The 16,376-nt window shown below is 31.8% G+C and overlaps 2 protein-coding genes across 2 annotated transcripts; one reads left to right on the top strand and one right to left on the bottom strand.

Annotated features, from left to right (window-relative positions):
- Positions 1 to 611: 611 nt before the first annotated feature.
- LOC133299699 (uncharacterized) lies at positions 612 to 6,335 on the top strand. The gene is made up of 4 exons (XM_061499184.1): positions 612 to 857; positions 1,578 to 1,767; positions 2,509 to 2,692; positions 5,843 to 6,335. Exons 1-4 carry the CDS (start codon positions 635 to 637, stop codon positions 6,143 to 6,145), a joined length of 900 nt encoding a protein of 299 aa, XP_061355168.1. The 5' UTR covers positions 612 to 634; the 3' UTR covers positions 6,146 to 6,335.
- Positions 6,336 to 10,701: 4,366 nt separating this feature from the next.
- LOC133299694 (short chain aldehyde dehydrogenase 1-like) lies at positions 10,702 to 12,099 on the bottom strand. Its single transcript, XM_061499177.1, has 2 exons — positions 12,059 to 12,099; positions 10,702 to 11,506 (listed from the first exon to the last, which is right to left on the bottom strand). The coding sequence occupies exons 1-2, from the start codon at positions 12,097 to 12,099 to the stop codon at positions 10,702 to 10,704; spliced, it is 846 nt and encodes a 281-aa protein (XP_061355161.1).
- Between the last annotated feature and the right edge of the window lie 4,277 nt (positions 12,100 to 16,376).

Genomic DNA, 16,376 nt, shown 5'->3' with positions numbered 1-16,376 from the left:
GATTATATGGCATTAAATGCCATCACTACACCTGATCGTTTTCCCATACCAACGATAGATGAACTTTTGGATGAATTGTTGGGAGCAACCATTTTTAGTAAGCTGGACTTGAGAGCAGGATATCATCAAATACGTATGCTTCCTCAAGACGTCCATAAAACAGCATTTCGAATGCATGAAGGACATTATGAGTTCCTAGTAATGCCATTTGGATTAACAAATGCTCCATCCACTTTCCAATCCGCTATCAATCAGACTTTTTCGTCCATTTTTAAGGAGATTTGTCATAGTCTTCTTTGATGACATCCTTGTCTACAGTGCTACTATTGAGGAGCATGTCATTTATTTGGATTCTGTTCTGGCTTGTTTGCAACAACATGCGTTCTTTGTTAAGCTTAGCAAATGTGCCTTTGGACAATCTGAAATTTCTTATTTGGGACACATAGTTTGCGCTGAAGGTGTCAAGGCTGATCCTCAAAAGGTAGCAGCTATGAATTTGAAATTTCTTATTTGGGACATATAGATTTATCCAGTTATAATGCTGTGTTAAAAATTATTTTGTTTTCCTTTTCCCCTTTCATATTTATGTTGATGCATGTTACATTGGAGATGCAGGTCTGATTTGGAATCTGTTATGACTGCCATTTTTAACAATATATTATGCATAAAAGATTCTGAAACTACATCAAGTTCACATCTGGACATTGTCAACATATTTCTGAATGCTGCAAATTTCTCCGTGCATGATGAAGGGTGCACTGAGGAGACTATGTCTTTTGAAGATTTCAGAAGTTGGTGTACTCATCTCCCATCTGTGAGGAAGCTTCTTGGAAGCTTGCTTTTGCCACCTGATTCAGGTATTGCTGCGCTTAATTTCAAATATTTTTGTTCTTGACTTAATTTCGTATGAGTTTATCTGAATTATGACATAAAAAGATCAAGATCATGGAGTTATGAGCAGATGAACCACAGATTTGGTTGGATTTCAATTTTCCTAGTTAAGTTTCATGCTCATCAAACTTTGCCTTTGATTTTGCTTTTCGCTTCCCCAAAGTTTACACACTCAGTCCTAAGCTTGGATGCAAAAGGAATATTATGAGCGACCAAAAATTATTTTATGTGTTTTATTTGACCTACGCTAGATGAAAATAGTTTGGTTGAAATAATATTCTTTCTTCTAATAGCATAGATTATTCATTCATATTGAATGTAAATAGCAGCTGCTGATGATGATCTGCATAATACACACTAGTTACTTCCCCAAATGAATATCAGTGACTTAGGATCAATTCTTTGCATGATATACTCTTGTAAGTATTCTGGTATCAACCAAAAACTTACTTTTGTAAGTTGTAAAAGAATTTCTTCCGCTAACTGTCTTTGCATAGAACTCAGACATGCATCTGTTAGACTGTTAAACAGACACATCCAATTTCATTAAACTATATGCTTCACTTTTTGACTATTCATTTTAGTACCATTTTTCAGATAAATATATGCACGATTGTTTTTTAGGAAAATTCAGGATAGACGGTTGGCATATTTTCTTATTCCAATGTTTTTCTTTTTTTTTCTAGGACGACCAGGTTCTCAAATTCCTAAACTATTGACATCAAAGGCTATTGATTCTAACATTGTACTTTTGAGAAAGGAATATGCTTGGCATATAGGAGGAGCACTTTCTCAGCAAGAGCTGGAAGATTGGAAGCTTTTGTATCATAGTGCTGTTAATGGTCTTAGTTTTAATACATTCTTGGGAAATATTTCGTGAGTACATATTCTTGCCTTTGAAGCATCCTACTCCTTTAAATTAGTAGATTTCTGGCTACTTCACAGATAAAGACAAAATTGCAGAACTTAGCAGTAGAGGAGATTGTGAATAGCTGCCAGCTGGACCTTGTAATTAATCAATGGGGTTAAGTCTAGAAGAAACAGTATACATGACATGTATGCGACCTTTAGTGGTTAACATGAGTGAGAAACACATGATGACTTGCAGGACAGAGACGTTTTTATTTTTACTTTGACAATATCTCCATTCTCCAGAATATTTTAGAATTGAGTGACATTCGAGATATCTAAATCTTAGCAAGCGTTTGGTATTACACATGTCCTAAAATTTGGTTTGTTGCTTGTTGTTAGGTTTACAAGCCAATAGCTATGCATAGATTTCACTGGTATGTTTTTGGTCATAAACTAAAAATTGTAGGAGCTTTGTTGTTACAATCCAGAAGTTAAAGGTTTATCTATCATAACAGTAAATGTAGGAAATAACATGTGACTAATTTATTATTACCATTATGAGAACATTGATTGAGAAAGAGGCTTCATTTGTCAATTTATCAATTTGTGTAGTTTTCTGAGGTTGTAAATGCTAAATGCAATTAAATTCATTTCAGTTTCTTTTTATGTAAGAAATGTTTATTTCAGTTTCTGGGCTACTCCAACTAAATTCTATGTAGAATTGGAAATTTGGACTGCATAAATAACTCTTAATTTTAACTGCAGAAATCATGAAGGACCAACTGTGTTAATTATTAAGGATAAAGAGGGTTATATATATGGAGGATATGCTTCTCAGCCCTGGGAGCGGCATGCTGATTTTTATGGAGACATGAAATGTTACCTTTTTCAACTAAATCCGAAGGCATCTATATTCAGACCTACTGGAGCAAACAGTAATCTACAATGGGTAACTGTTTACTTGTTTCTAAGATTCTAAACTACTGGATATTAATTTATGCTCTCATTTTGCACCAGTGTTACAAAGTACATTAAGTAACATTGATGCTGTAATTTGAACAATAATAATATCCAAAAACAAGAACTATGAGGTGTTCTTTATAGAGAGTATCAAACAAGGCTAAGCATGAATGAATGCTTGTCTGAAACTAAGCATGAATGAACTTTCACACGGTTAAGCATCTTTCACACACAAGTGTGCATACTATGATGTTGTTGTTGGGAGGAGGATATTTGAAAAAAAAGGTTTAGAAAGATTTGGAGGAAGAGAACACTTTTATTACTACAGAACTCTTTTTCCTTTTGGCTTTTTGGCTTGATACAAAATGATGGAGGACACACCTACTTATACTAGTGGCACCTCCTTAACCAATGGCTAGGATTATGCCAACACTATTCTGATCTAATGGCTACAAATCATTCTCTAGAATTCTCCACAATTTTCCTAGCCTAGATATTTCCATGGTAGTTTCTAGGTTGAACTATTCTAGATATTTCCATGGAGTAATCTAGAGTGGATTACTCTAGAATTTGGGCTAAACTACTCCTAAAGATTATTCTAGAAGTTGGGCTAAATAATAACAAAGCCCAATGGACCAAAAAACTAAATCAAGTTTATTTTTTCAACACCCCCTCTTAAACTTGATTTTGTAAACCAATTATATTTTGTGGAACACATTTGTCCGGTGGCTTTGGGATTGGTGGAAGATAAACAATCTTTATCGGTGTTTGTGACGTCTCCGGTACATACACGACCTCTGCTAGATTTGACCAAGTAATCCTTGGTTTTTCCCTTTGCTCATTCTCCAAAATATCTTCTTTCTTTTGCTTTTCTGGCACATCAATGAGAGTTTGTTTTTCTTTTATTAGAATTATTTCTCCTTTGTTTGTCTTCTTTGTTGGTACTCCTCCTGACTTGTTGCTACTGCTCCTTGGCTTCACTTTTAGTTTAATTTCTTTGTTGTTGTTGCTTCTTCCTGTTGATGGTGTAGATGCAAGAGTTGTTGGAGTAGGACTTGGTGGCGAAGTTTGATCATTTTCTTCTTGAAGTGTCTGCCCTTCTGAGTCATCAACATTTCTAAAGAATACGCCTTCAACTTTCATTTCTTCAGTTGCTATATGTTTTTTCTTGGTTGTCATTGTTTCATCCAATATGAAATTTCTTTGGGGTTCTATCTTTGATTCTGGCAGTGTTAGTACTGCTTCATTCTCCTCTTCTTCCTCACGTTCCTCATCACCATCATCGACGTCGTCAGGATCACCACTACGCTCGCTGTCACCTTCTCCTCCTCTTTTTTCTTCATGTTCTTTCATCAAATCGGATTTATTTATCCATTCAGCAGCTTCTGTATCTTCTTCCATATCATCAATATTATCAGCTTCAGCTTCAGTTTCTTCTTGATGCTCTTCTTCTTCCATAGTCTCTGATTTCTCTGACTCCAATTCATTTTGGATATCGAATTCTGATTCTAGATTGCTTGATTCTGTGTCTAGATACCATGTATTCTCTTGTTCTCCTACATTGTCATTGCGTACCATCAACAGAGTGCCATCTTCTTGACTTTTCTCTTCCACATAGTTTGTCTTCTCATCAATCCTCCTTGTAGGGGCTCTACATTCAGAAGCATAATGGCCGAACCTTTGACAGTTGTAGCACTTGATTTGTGATTTGTCACGCCTTGGTTGGAAGCCACCTCTTCCACGACCTCTTGTTGAGCTTTCTCTTCGATCTTCATGGGCATAGTTGTTGTTGAAGCCTATACTTCCACGTCCACGACCTCTTCCTCGACCACGATATCCTCCTCGTCCTCTTGTGTTGCCAAAGTCTTCTTCCTTTCCTTTGAAGTTGAGTTGTGTCTTGAGTAATTGTTCACCAACCCCTTGCTTTTTCTTTTGCTTCTCCTCATATGCTTGTAAGGAGCCCAAGAGTTGCTCTATTGTCATAGCTTCCAAATCTTTTGTTTCTTCTATGACAGTGACAATATGATCGAATTTCGAATCTAAAGATCGCAAAATTTTCTCCATAATTTTTACATCATCTATCTTTTCACCATTTCTTTTTAATTGATTAGTCACCGTCAAGACTTTAGAAAAATAATCGGAGATACTTTCGGCATCTTTCATGTGTAAAGTTTCAAACTCAATTCTTAGAGATTGAAGACGTACCTTCTTGACCGGCTCAACACCCTTGTAAGAGGTTTGTAGCTTCTCCCATGCTTCCTTTGCGGTGGCTGCCTCCGAAATCTTCTCAAAAGCATCTTCATCCAATCCTTGATAGATGAGATAGAGAGCTTTCTTGTCTCTCTTTCTTGAATCCTTCAAGCTATCCCTTTGAGTTTGGGATAGAGTGACTCCTTCTTTTGGCTCATCGTAGCCTTTCTCTACCACTTTCCACACATCTTGTGATCCAAGGAGGGCCTTCATCTTGATGCTCCAATTATCATAGTTGCTCTTGGTGAGCATAGGGACTTGGAAAGGAACCATGTTGCTACTTGCCATTTCTCTAGAAAGGATCTTAAGGATCTTAAGGCTCTGATACCACTTTGTTGGGAGGAGGATATTTGAGAAAAAAAAAAGTTTAGAAAGATTTGGAGGAAGAGAACACTTTTATTACTACAGAACTCTTTTTCCTTTTGGCTTTTTAGCTTGATACAAAATGATGGAGGACACACCTACTTATACTAGTGGCACCTCCTTAACCAATGGCTAGGATTATGCCAACACTATTCTCATCTAATGGCTACAAATCATTCTCTAGAATTCTCCACTATTTTCCTAGCCTAGATATTTTCATGATAGTTTCTAGGTTGAACTATTCTAGATATTTCCATGGAGTAATCTAGAGTGGATTACTCTAGAATTTGGGCTAAACTACTCCTAAAGATTATTCTAGAAGTTGGGCTAAATAATAACAAAGCCCAATGGACCAAAAAACTGAATCAAGTTTATTTTTTCAACAGTTGTCAGATGGTTATCACTTAGTTACCATGCATTCCACAGGGAAGGATAGTGATCTCACGCTAATTGCTGACTATTTTATTACACAGTTCTCACTCTTTTTCTTTTGTTTTTACTCTTGAATGCTAATAATGTCTTGTAGTGCGCCATCAACTTCAGTTCGGGGGACATTCCAAATGGCATTGGTTTTGGGGGACGAGTTAATCACTTGGGTTTATTTCTCTCAGCTAACTTCGATCAAGGGCATACGTTTTCATGTTCTACATTTGCTAGTCCTTGCCTCTCCAAGACTAACCATATATTGCCAGAAGTAATAGAGTGCTGGGGAGTGACTCAAGGTGCGGTACAAGGCAAGAACGACGCCGTCAAGGGCACTGTACTCGAGAGGTTTAAGGAAGATCGTCATATGCTCAATATGGTAGGGTTAGCAAATTCCAGCGAGTAAAAGTAGTCCATTTGTGTAATCTAATCCACTTTCCATTATCTCCCGGATTTTCCTTTGAATTATTGTTAATACGCCACATGTAGCAGTAATTTTTATTTTTATTTTATTTTTTTGCCTTTCTTCGTTACTTCTATGAGACTAGTGGTATTTAACTCCACTTTTAAAGCCTACTTAGAGAAAAAATGGATGTCCAAGTCATTATAATTTATAAGAGATATTTTGTTTATGGGATTAGTGTTTCTAATGTCAACATGAGATAATTTTATTACTTATACATACATAAAAATACGTGGAGTTCATATGGTGTCGTGAAGAGAAGAGTAAAAAAAAATATATAAATTTCAAATATTTTTATATGTATATAGCAGATAAAATTATCTGTTACGATACGTGAAACAATAATTTCAAATATTTTTATATGTGTATGGCAGATAAACGATATATGAAACAATAATCCATTTGTTTATATACACCACTGACATGAGATCGTAATGATTGGATATCTATCGGTGCCTTAACAACAATATTGAAATTGGTTCTAATGTGACATTAAAAATAAGAACAAAATATCAATAAAAGTGAGAACAGTTGGCTAACTGTTTGGTTCATGTTTTACAAAAGTGTGGATTCAAATTCCGTCGATTGATGTGAGGGTTTTGTTGGTGGGTGATATGTAATCATTTTCAAAAATTCTCAAAGAAATTGGGGGAGTTATTCTTTGACCGCAGTGGAATATCGATATCTAATCTCACTTAGACTTTAACTCACAAAAAAAATAAAAATGAGCATGCTTTGAATTACCTCAATAATATAATCGAAGTTATTATATGTGAAATTTTAATTAGATATTGCCACTGTTCAATTAATATATTTTTCGTGCAGAATTAAATCGAATTATTAAAATAATTCAGTTTCATCAAATTGAATCGGTTTAGATAAAATATTTGATTCTTAAATTTGTTAAAAAAAAAAAAGATTTAACATTTTAAGTGATTCGGACAACCGTGGTTATTTATAATGCGATTTGATTTAGTTTACAATTCAATTTAATTCTCCATCGTGAATCAAATAAAAACAGAAAAAATATTTACAGGAAAAATTATATAGACATTTTATGTTTTAAAAAAGTACATTAAATCAACACAAAATATAATTTTCATAATTTTTTTAAATTATGTTCATAAAGTTATGAAAATACTAATAAATATTGTTTTGAAACAAATTACACAAAATTAAGTTACTTAATATGTAAAAATGAATTTAATGACACACATACACGTATATAAAGTCAAAACATATATTTAATTATTATTAACGAACAATAAAATAAAGTCTTATAATTATTAAATTTTAAATATGAATATCGTTATTATATTTTATAAAATTGTAATTATATTTGAATTCATTTTTTTCAAAAGCACCTGTTAAATATTTTGATTAATTAATACTATTAATTTAAATATGTATTAAATATTTTATTATTAAATAATAAATTCATTGTCAATTGTCATAAACAATGAGCTAGTGTAGATAAATGTGCCTGAGTAGCATTATTTTATCTTTTTTTTGGAGTTACTCAACCCTAATTATCTCTTTAAGACAAGTTGGCTCCCTCCGGTATTCCCACGAGCTTTGACTCTTTGAGCCGGCTATAGGACTAATCCGAAGTGCGGGGGAACAGTGATGGCTAAAGGTCCAGCTCCCTCCCCAAGAATTCATTATTTTATCTAAAAATATACTTCTCAAGCACTACAATTAATTACTAAAAATATAACATTTGAATGGCATAATCATACATATTATTAAAAATATTAAACTATAAATTTCAGGAATACGTGAAAATGAACCTTAATTACGATTTGGTCTTAGGGGAAAACCTTCATAGAGCTTCTTTTCCAGAAACATTCCTTCCTGGCACTATAACAACCTTCTTGCTAGCTTAGTCCACTCACGTATTTACTTTGGTTAATTGAGGCATATTCATTTTTCAAGGATTGGGTTAGCAACTAAAGAGGTGTCCTCTCTATCTCGAGGCTTACATCTTAGGACAACACATAAAAATAATAAAAAAAAAACTCCAAATTAGAGCGATGTGGGGCACCCGTGTGTCATTAATCTCCAATGACACAAACTAGCTAAATATGCACTCATTGTATTAAAAATAAAAAAGAATTAATTAAATGCAATATCAATGTAAAGGATTAGTCTTTATTAGTAGAGAGAAAACTCACTTTGATGATCTCTTCACATTAAAAATATTAATTTTCGGCTATCGGCTGAGATACCTCGAGGAGACTCAAAAAAAAAAAAAAATGCAATGTCAATGTAAAGGTTTTTTTTATCTATTATTAAATATCATTGTAAATTGTAATACATCAATTAATAAATATATTTATATCAATAATTACAATTATATATGATATTTGTTCCTACAGCCCCTCTATTAGGGGCGGAACGAGGGGGTGCTAGGGTAGCCCCCTTCAAATTGAAGAATTTTTTTTTTGGTATATAGAAGAAATTTTTTAACATAAGTATAATGTAAGAAATTTCTATTTTTTCTCTGCATTAATGTGAAGTAGTTTTCTCCCACCATAGAGAGTTTATAGAGCTTCTTTATATTCGCAGGTCCTATATCTATTGAAACCCCTCTAACTCTTATTACATTTTTTCTCCCTCCAAGAAAGTTAACGAAATGAACAAAACAAAAAAAGAATAAGAAAGAGTGCAGTACCATGATTGGCACTTTCTTGTCTTTTTTTTGATTTAACAAAAAATAGGTTTATTTAAGATTACATCATGTTGGGAGTATCAATGACCAATAGAGCTACATGGTTTCTCTTAGTTCAAATTCTTTTAGCTACGTGGTGCTTGTTTGTTGGCACAGACCTGGTGGTAACAATTAGCATATGGAATTAGCATTATATTATGGGGAAAGATCTGTTTACAAATTTTTTTTACAAATTACATTACGTATGACCAGTCATACACTCTTGATTAAAGTATGACGGTCAGACACAGTGTAGTTTGTAAGAGTTTCTAAACAAAAAGTTTGTAAATATAACTTTCCCCTTAAATTATAGTTTAAACCTCGACTTGAAACTTACAGTTTTAACTTTTATTATGCTTAGATGTTAGCACAAATCTTTCCATCCATGAATAAAAATAAGAAGTCCGAGAGTCTTATGAAAGAATGAACCTTATTCTTTCGATCCCTCTCCTTTTTTTGATGATTTGTGACAGAGAGGGAAGTGAGGGGCAGAATGATTTTGGTGATTGCGCTTCTTGGCAATCTGTCTCTTCTCATTTATCTTTGGCTTTTTTTTCTTGTTGGGCTAACAGTGGGTAAATAGAAAAAGAGGTTAAGAAATGAGAGGGGTATGCTATGAATTATCTATTTAGATTATAGTAATTAATACATATTTTTTGTGAAATCTAAACCTTTACTCTCTTCTCTTTTTCTTTGTTTTCTTTGCATAAAAAATGTTCATTTTAGGGGTTGAAAATGTGTAGTTTTTTCAAATTGATAGTAGATTTTACTGTGACATCTTCTACCTCTCTCTCTGTCTCCTTCTTTCTCTCTATAACAAGTTAAAAGAGGTATTTATGAGTTATGTTTTCTGGATTGGTGTTTAGGCCTCTCACATATTGTGGTTGAAGAGAGGAACAAATATTTAATTTTTTGTATTTTGACCTCTCATATATTATGTTTGAAGAGAGAAACAAATGTTTAATTTTTAGCCCCCCACAGGAAAAATTCCTAGGTTCGCCACTGCCCTCTATGCTCAATGTTAGTGGCCCACATCAAGAACTTTATTAAACACAGTCAGAATCATTCTACATTAGTTACATTTTCAATCTTGATATTTGATTTTATTTATATTTAATGGATTTAATTTATTATATACTTAAGCAATGCATTAAAATTAAATACTTAAAAGAGAGATTACCAACAATATATATATATTTAGTGTCTGTTTCGATTCTCTCTTTTTTAAGAAAAACGTTATTTATAAAAAGAAACTAAGTCAAACAGGTTTTGAGAAAAGCTCTTAAACTAATTTTTTTTATAATGAAGAAAAAAGTTAAAAGTCAAAAAGGAGCTTTTTCTATTTTCTTACCAGATTGTTTTGAATTGTTTATTTTTTTTTTTTAAATGAAGAGCTATAGAGATTAAAAGAGTTTTATTGAAATATGTGTTTTTGAATAATTTTTAAGCTAAAAATTATATACAATCACCAAATAGTTTTTTAAATTTTTTTTAGCTCTAACTTATAAATAACTTGTAACTTAAACTTCAAAAAGAGAAGATGCAAGGATGTTCTTGAAAGAGGGAGGGTGAGACAGATAAATACTTTTTATGAATATAATAAGTAGCTAATGCTGATCCCATTACTAAGGTACCCGCATATTCCTTTGCGATACATGCACCCAAGCTTCCTTCCGTTGAAAATGAGTTTAATTCATAGGCTCGTCCATAGTCTGGACTCTACTTTATTTAGCCAAGATTAAAAAGAGAGAACAGTTTTTTCCTCCAAGTAACCCCCACAAGTTGAAGCTTACTGTTTGGTCTTAGCAGAAATCTTTGCCAGAGCTGCTTCCACAGAAACATTGGTGACACTGACACCACCATCCAAAAGTAGGTTCAGTCCACTCACGTACTTGGACTCGTCGCTAGACAGAAACAAAGCTGCTTCAGCCACATCCTCTTCCTTCAAAACCACTTCCTTCAAGTTCGCCGCCTCTGAATACACTTTCTCTACACTTTCTTTGTCCATCCCCATTCCACCCATTAGAAGAGGGGTCGCCACCGCATACGGTGAAATACAATTAACTCTGATTCCATGTTTCCCAAGTTCTACGCACAAGTTCTTCACCAGTCCCACCAATGCGTGCTTCGAAGCAGTGTATTCATGCAGTGTCCCCGGGTGAGTCACCGAAGCTGCGCTAGAGGTGAAGATGATGCTCCCTTTCTTTTCGGGAATCATTACCTTAGCGGCGTGTTTGGCCGCAGAGAAAGCACCGTAGACGTTGACCTCGAAAACCCTCTTCAAGTCTTCAAGATCAAGGGACAGGATGGAAGGGTTCATACTGCCAGCGATGCCGGCATTGCTGAACAAGATGTCAAGTTTTCCATGCTGCGAGACCGCAGCATTGACAGCAGTTTGAACGTTGGAATCATTACTGACATCGCAATGAACATAGGAAATATTGGGGTTGTGGACGGCGTCGCAAAGGGAGCGTCCGAGATCGTCTTGGACGTCGGCGATGATGACCTTGGCACCGTGGCGAAGGAAAAGCCTTGCAGTGGCTTCACCGATGCCTCTAGCTCCTCCAGTTATCAGTGCTACCTTGCCCTGTAACCTGCAAGTGCTCCAAAACGAGAGCGAAGATACACATTTTCAGTAATATATATGGATTTTATAGGAGTTATGTTGTAGGAAAAGTGATTGTGTAATGTTATAGAGATTCGTTTTGCGCGCATTAGTTTTAGTTTTTTCTTTTGTGATTCAAAAAATGCGGACCCCACAAAATGTTGTGTGTGTAGGAAACTTTTTTGTGTCATGTAGCATGATAAATGCAAACCCCGATATATATATATATATATATAGGATCCTTTGACACCGGTGTCAAATTTCAATTTTGACACCTCATCTGAGAGCCATTAGAAAAAAAAAAATCAACGACTCTGATTTGCAAGCATGTGACACCATTGATCTTTTTTTATCTAATGGCTCTCATATGAGGTATCAAAATTGAAATTTAACACCGGTGTCAAAGGATCTTATCTCATATATATATATATATATATATATATATATATATATATATATATATATATATATATATATTATAGGTTATAGGTTAACAGAAGTTTCATATACATGTATAGAATTTGAGTTGTGGTTTGATTACCTTTTGGCGATTGGAGGGACTGAGGAGGAGAACCCTTGCATCTTGCTTCCCATGCCTTATTGATCGATAAAAAGGCAATCACATTTGCATTTATATAAAATAGTTATTGGATATGATTCATATTTCTAATTCAGAAGAAGACTTTTTTTTTTTTTTTTTTTTCTGGGGATGGGGGAGGGGTTCGGTGGGATACAAAGAAAGCTAACATCATGGTTGCCCAAGTCAATATAAGACATATTTTGTCTGTATAACATACTGATTGTGATCTCAATGATTGGATATCTCATATCTGTCGGTGGCTTAATAGCAATATTAAAATTGGTTCTAACGTCATATTAAAATTAAGAACAAAATGAGCATGCATCGTTTGATGAATTAGCTCGATAAGTTGTCTCAAATCTATTATATGTGAAATTTTAATTAGAGATGGTCAAATGTCAATGTTCATTTAAATTAGTTTTTTTATGCAGAATTAAATCGAATCATTAATATAATTCTGTTTCATCATATTGAATCGGTTTAGATAAAAGATTTGATTCTTAAATTAGTTAAAAAAATATTTAATTTCTAAACTGATTAGGAGAACCGTGGTTATTTATAATGCGATTTGATTCGATTTACATTTCAATTTAATTTTGGATCCGGAATTAAATGAAAACAGAAAAACGGTTCCATTATGAACCAAATGCATTTAAATAAAACAGAAAAATGCATATATATATATATATATATATATATATATATATATATATATATATATATGGAACAAATTATTTTTGACACAAGTATAAAATAAAAAATCTTACACTCAATCTTGACCATTGATTCACTTATATCTAATTATTTACATCACTAAAAAATTAGAAGTCTCACCCTTGCAACCCAACCAGAAGTATTGCTACTTACCTATATGTACATCTTCTTCTTTCTTTTTTTCTCACCCTTGCAACCCAACCAGAAGTATTGCTACTTACCTATATGTACATCTTTTTTTTTTCTTTTTTTGGTAAGCATATGTACATCTCTTTTATTATTGCACAGGAATAGTTCATTTAAAAATATATTACACATGATATTGTTTTTTATTTATAAATAGAAATAGGTTATACTTATAACTTCTTTTCCTTACAACCATTTTGTTATTGTTATATTAAAATTAAATTAACGGGTCTTATCGATATCATTATATAACCGTTAATTAGATTTTGAACTAACGATAATAAAAATAATAATAAAATATTATTAAAAAAATATGATTCGTATAACTTCCCTCTTATAAATGCATTAAATTTAGTTCTCTAAATATATGTAATGTTAAATTACTTTGTAAATGATGAAAATGATAACATCGATTATTATTTGGTGTTTCTAAATAAAAAATTAACATTAATGTAGATTTCATAAACTATTTGAAAAAGTGTTGTAATTGTAATTTGGTCTAATTTTTTTTTTCTTTTGAAGTGTAAACACGAAAATCAATGCAAGAGAGATGTTACGATAATTAATGAAAGAGCACAATCGAGTTGTTGAAAATTAATATATCATGCGCGGGTAATTATTATGGGAGCGTTTGGTTGATGAGAAATTTTTTAAATATTAAAGAAATGTAATTATTAGGAAAATAATTGGAAAGTGAGTTTGGTAGGAAAATGTAAAAAAAGTTGTTTTGTTGACCAAAATATTACCAGAGAAATTTATTTAAATTTGCAAAATCTATGTTCGGGAGAAACTTCGTACCTATTTTTCACTTCCCCAGTTATCTCAAAATACCATATCTCAAGTGGTATTCTGTAACAGTGAATTTTATCCAAAAAACAACACAAAAGTCATTTATCTATCTATCCTATTTGCCTAGTATTTTTTTTAAAAACCTGAACCAAACGTGATATTTTTCAATATCCACTTACACTTTTCTATCAATCTCAAAATAAATCTTCTACCAAACACTACCTATTTGCGTTTAGCACTTAGATGGATTTATTGTTTCATAAAATATATTTTGTAAGCTAAGTGCACAAATGCTTCAAATTTGAGCCTTTGAGGTTGGCTCCCCTTGTATTTAAAAACTAAATTCAACCAATGAGTATCAGTTGCGGTAGTTAAAAATGGTTATTTTAATTTCAAGATTTAAAGTTTGATTATTGAAGAAGAACATTTGGAGAGACATTTGACATTTACCACGGGTTGAATTTCAAAAGCTATATATATCTAAAAAAAAAACTGAATTCGTTATTTTGTTTATGGCTTAAACTATTCTCATGTTATATGAGAGAGTATATTTTATGTTGTGAGATAAATTTAATATGAGTGTCACTAAAAAATAAAAAATACAAAAAATTAAGAAGGAATCTACCTTGATTTTGTGTCACTTATATAAGAAAAGCTATCTCCTTTAACAAGAGATTAGTTTAACCCTTTATTTATTATGGCCAAATTAAGCATTAGTCTTTGATGACTCTGTGTAATATACGACATTCATTTTTCTAAAATGTGTTTTTTCTGTGAAGAGAATATATCTTTAAAAATGTTTGGGAAAAGGATTTAGTTTCGATTGTTACAAAATATAGTCCCGGAAGATAAAAAAAAAATTGTACTAAAATATGTACTTAATCTTATTTTATCATCCTAAAAAAGAAATGATATGAAAATAGTACAAAAATATGATATGCAAATAACATATATAACTTATAATTCTGAGTGTGTTTATTATAATACCGAGGTTCGTGTTAGATAATAAAGTATCATATAATTAAAATAGAGTTTAGAAAAATAAGAATTTCAAAATATCATTAACTACATCAATTGGTCAGGTAAATATAAGAAGGAGTTTCTCCGTACAATTACAACGGCGACTAATTAAATAATTATTAAGTTTAAGGCTATACTTGCAAAGCATTTTTCTAGACACTAATGATATAATTAACTTCATTTTAATTTCACAGGTAAAAGGATAATAAATATACCAATTGAATTGCTACATAAGATTTACATAAAAAATTCAATTGGAAAAAATCACGGATAAAATCAAAAAAAAAAAAAATTGTTATGTAAAAAAAATATTAACCTCTCGTTTGATACAATGAGAGAATAATATTAGTCTCTCATATACCACTAGAATATACAATACTAAAAAATAATACTGAGTTGGAATTCTGGTATACGAGAATATACAATACTAAAAAACAATACTGAGTTGGGATTTGGTATGGATGAAAAATCATTTGGAGGTTGTTGGGTAGAAGGTTTCTTTTAGAATAATTAAAAAAAAGGTTTTACTTCTCTCATGTTGTATGAGAGAAGCTATCTCATGTTGTGAGATAAATTAAGTGGGACCCATCAATTTTTAAAAAAAGAAAAAAGAAATAAAAAATAGGCACGTCTTTTTATGTGAGTGTAAAATGAGATAGGACTCTTATGTAGCATAAGAGTATAACTTCCCTTAAAAAAATTGAGATGAATTTTTTAATTAATCATACTTGGTAGGAGGTTTCTAAAAATTTGTTCATGATTCGAATTTACAAAACAATCTTAGTTTATATGTAAAAATGAAAAAAATTGTCATTTCAAATACCACCCAGAAAGTAAAAAAAAAAAAAAAAAGTATTTTCGTTACCACATCAAATCAAAAAGTACAAAAAAAAGCAATGGTCATAAATAACCTTTCACAAAAAATGTGCTAAAAGAAAATTGAATACAGAAATTTTTTTTTGTATTTTGTCAAAGGTTATTTTAATAATTTTATCTCATTTTTTCATCAATATTAGTTTGGTAATTTCATCTCATTTTTCCATTAATATTAGTTTGGTAATTTTATCTCATTTTATCATCAATCTTCCACCTTCGACCAAACATAAATTCAAAAAATTTAACCCAATATTTAAGGTAATATTTTGGCATGTCAAACAACTTTTTTTTTAATTTTTCTATCAAACTCATTTTTCTATCATATTCTTAATAATTGTACATCTATGACAAAAAATATTTCTCCATTACCAAATATGAACCAGGGTGTTGCTATGGATCACAATTTTCTCTTTTGCTTTCCGTAATTGGTACAATAATAAAAGGTACAATATAAAAGGGTTAACTTTTTATAAACTTATTTTAAATAATTTTATCAAATATTTATAGAAATGACATTATTTTAAAATAAAAATTTAAATTATTTTAAGATCATAATAATTTTTATTTTACAAATTTTTTAATTTTTTAATCTAAAATAATATTATTTCGATGATATTAAATAAAATTATTTAAAATAATATTAAATATATTTTTCTCGGTAGATGTGAACAGAAATGGTTGAGGAAATTGCGGT

The sequence above is a fragment of the Gastrolobium bilobum genome, unplaced genomic scaffold (genome assembly GCF_033153095.1).
Source record: "Gastrolobium bilobum isolate Gb01-03AN ecotype WA unplaced genomic scaffold, APGP_CSIRO_Gbil_v1 utg4102, whole genome shotgun sequence".
NCBI classification, from domain to species: domain Eukaryota; kingdom Viridiplantae; phylum Streptophyta; class Magnoliopsida; order Fabales; family Fabaceae; genus Gastrolobium; species Gastrolobium bilobum.
Note: the sequence above shows the minus strand (reverse complement) of the source record. Positions and strands in the feature narration are given on the sequence as shown.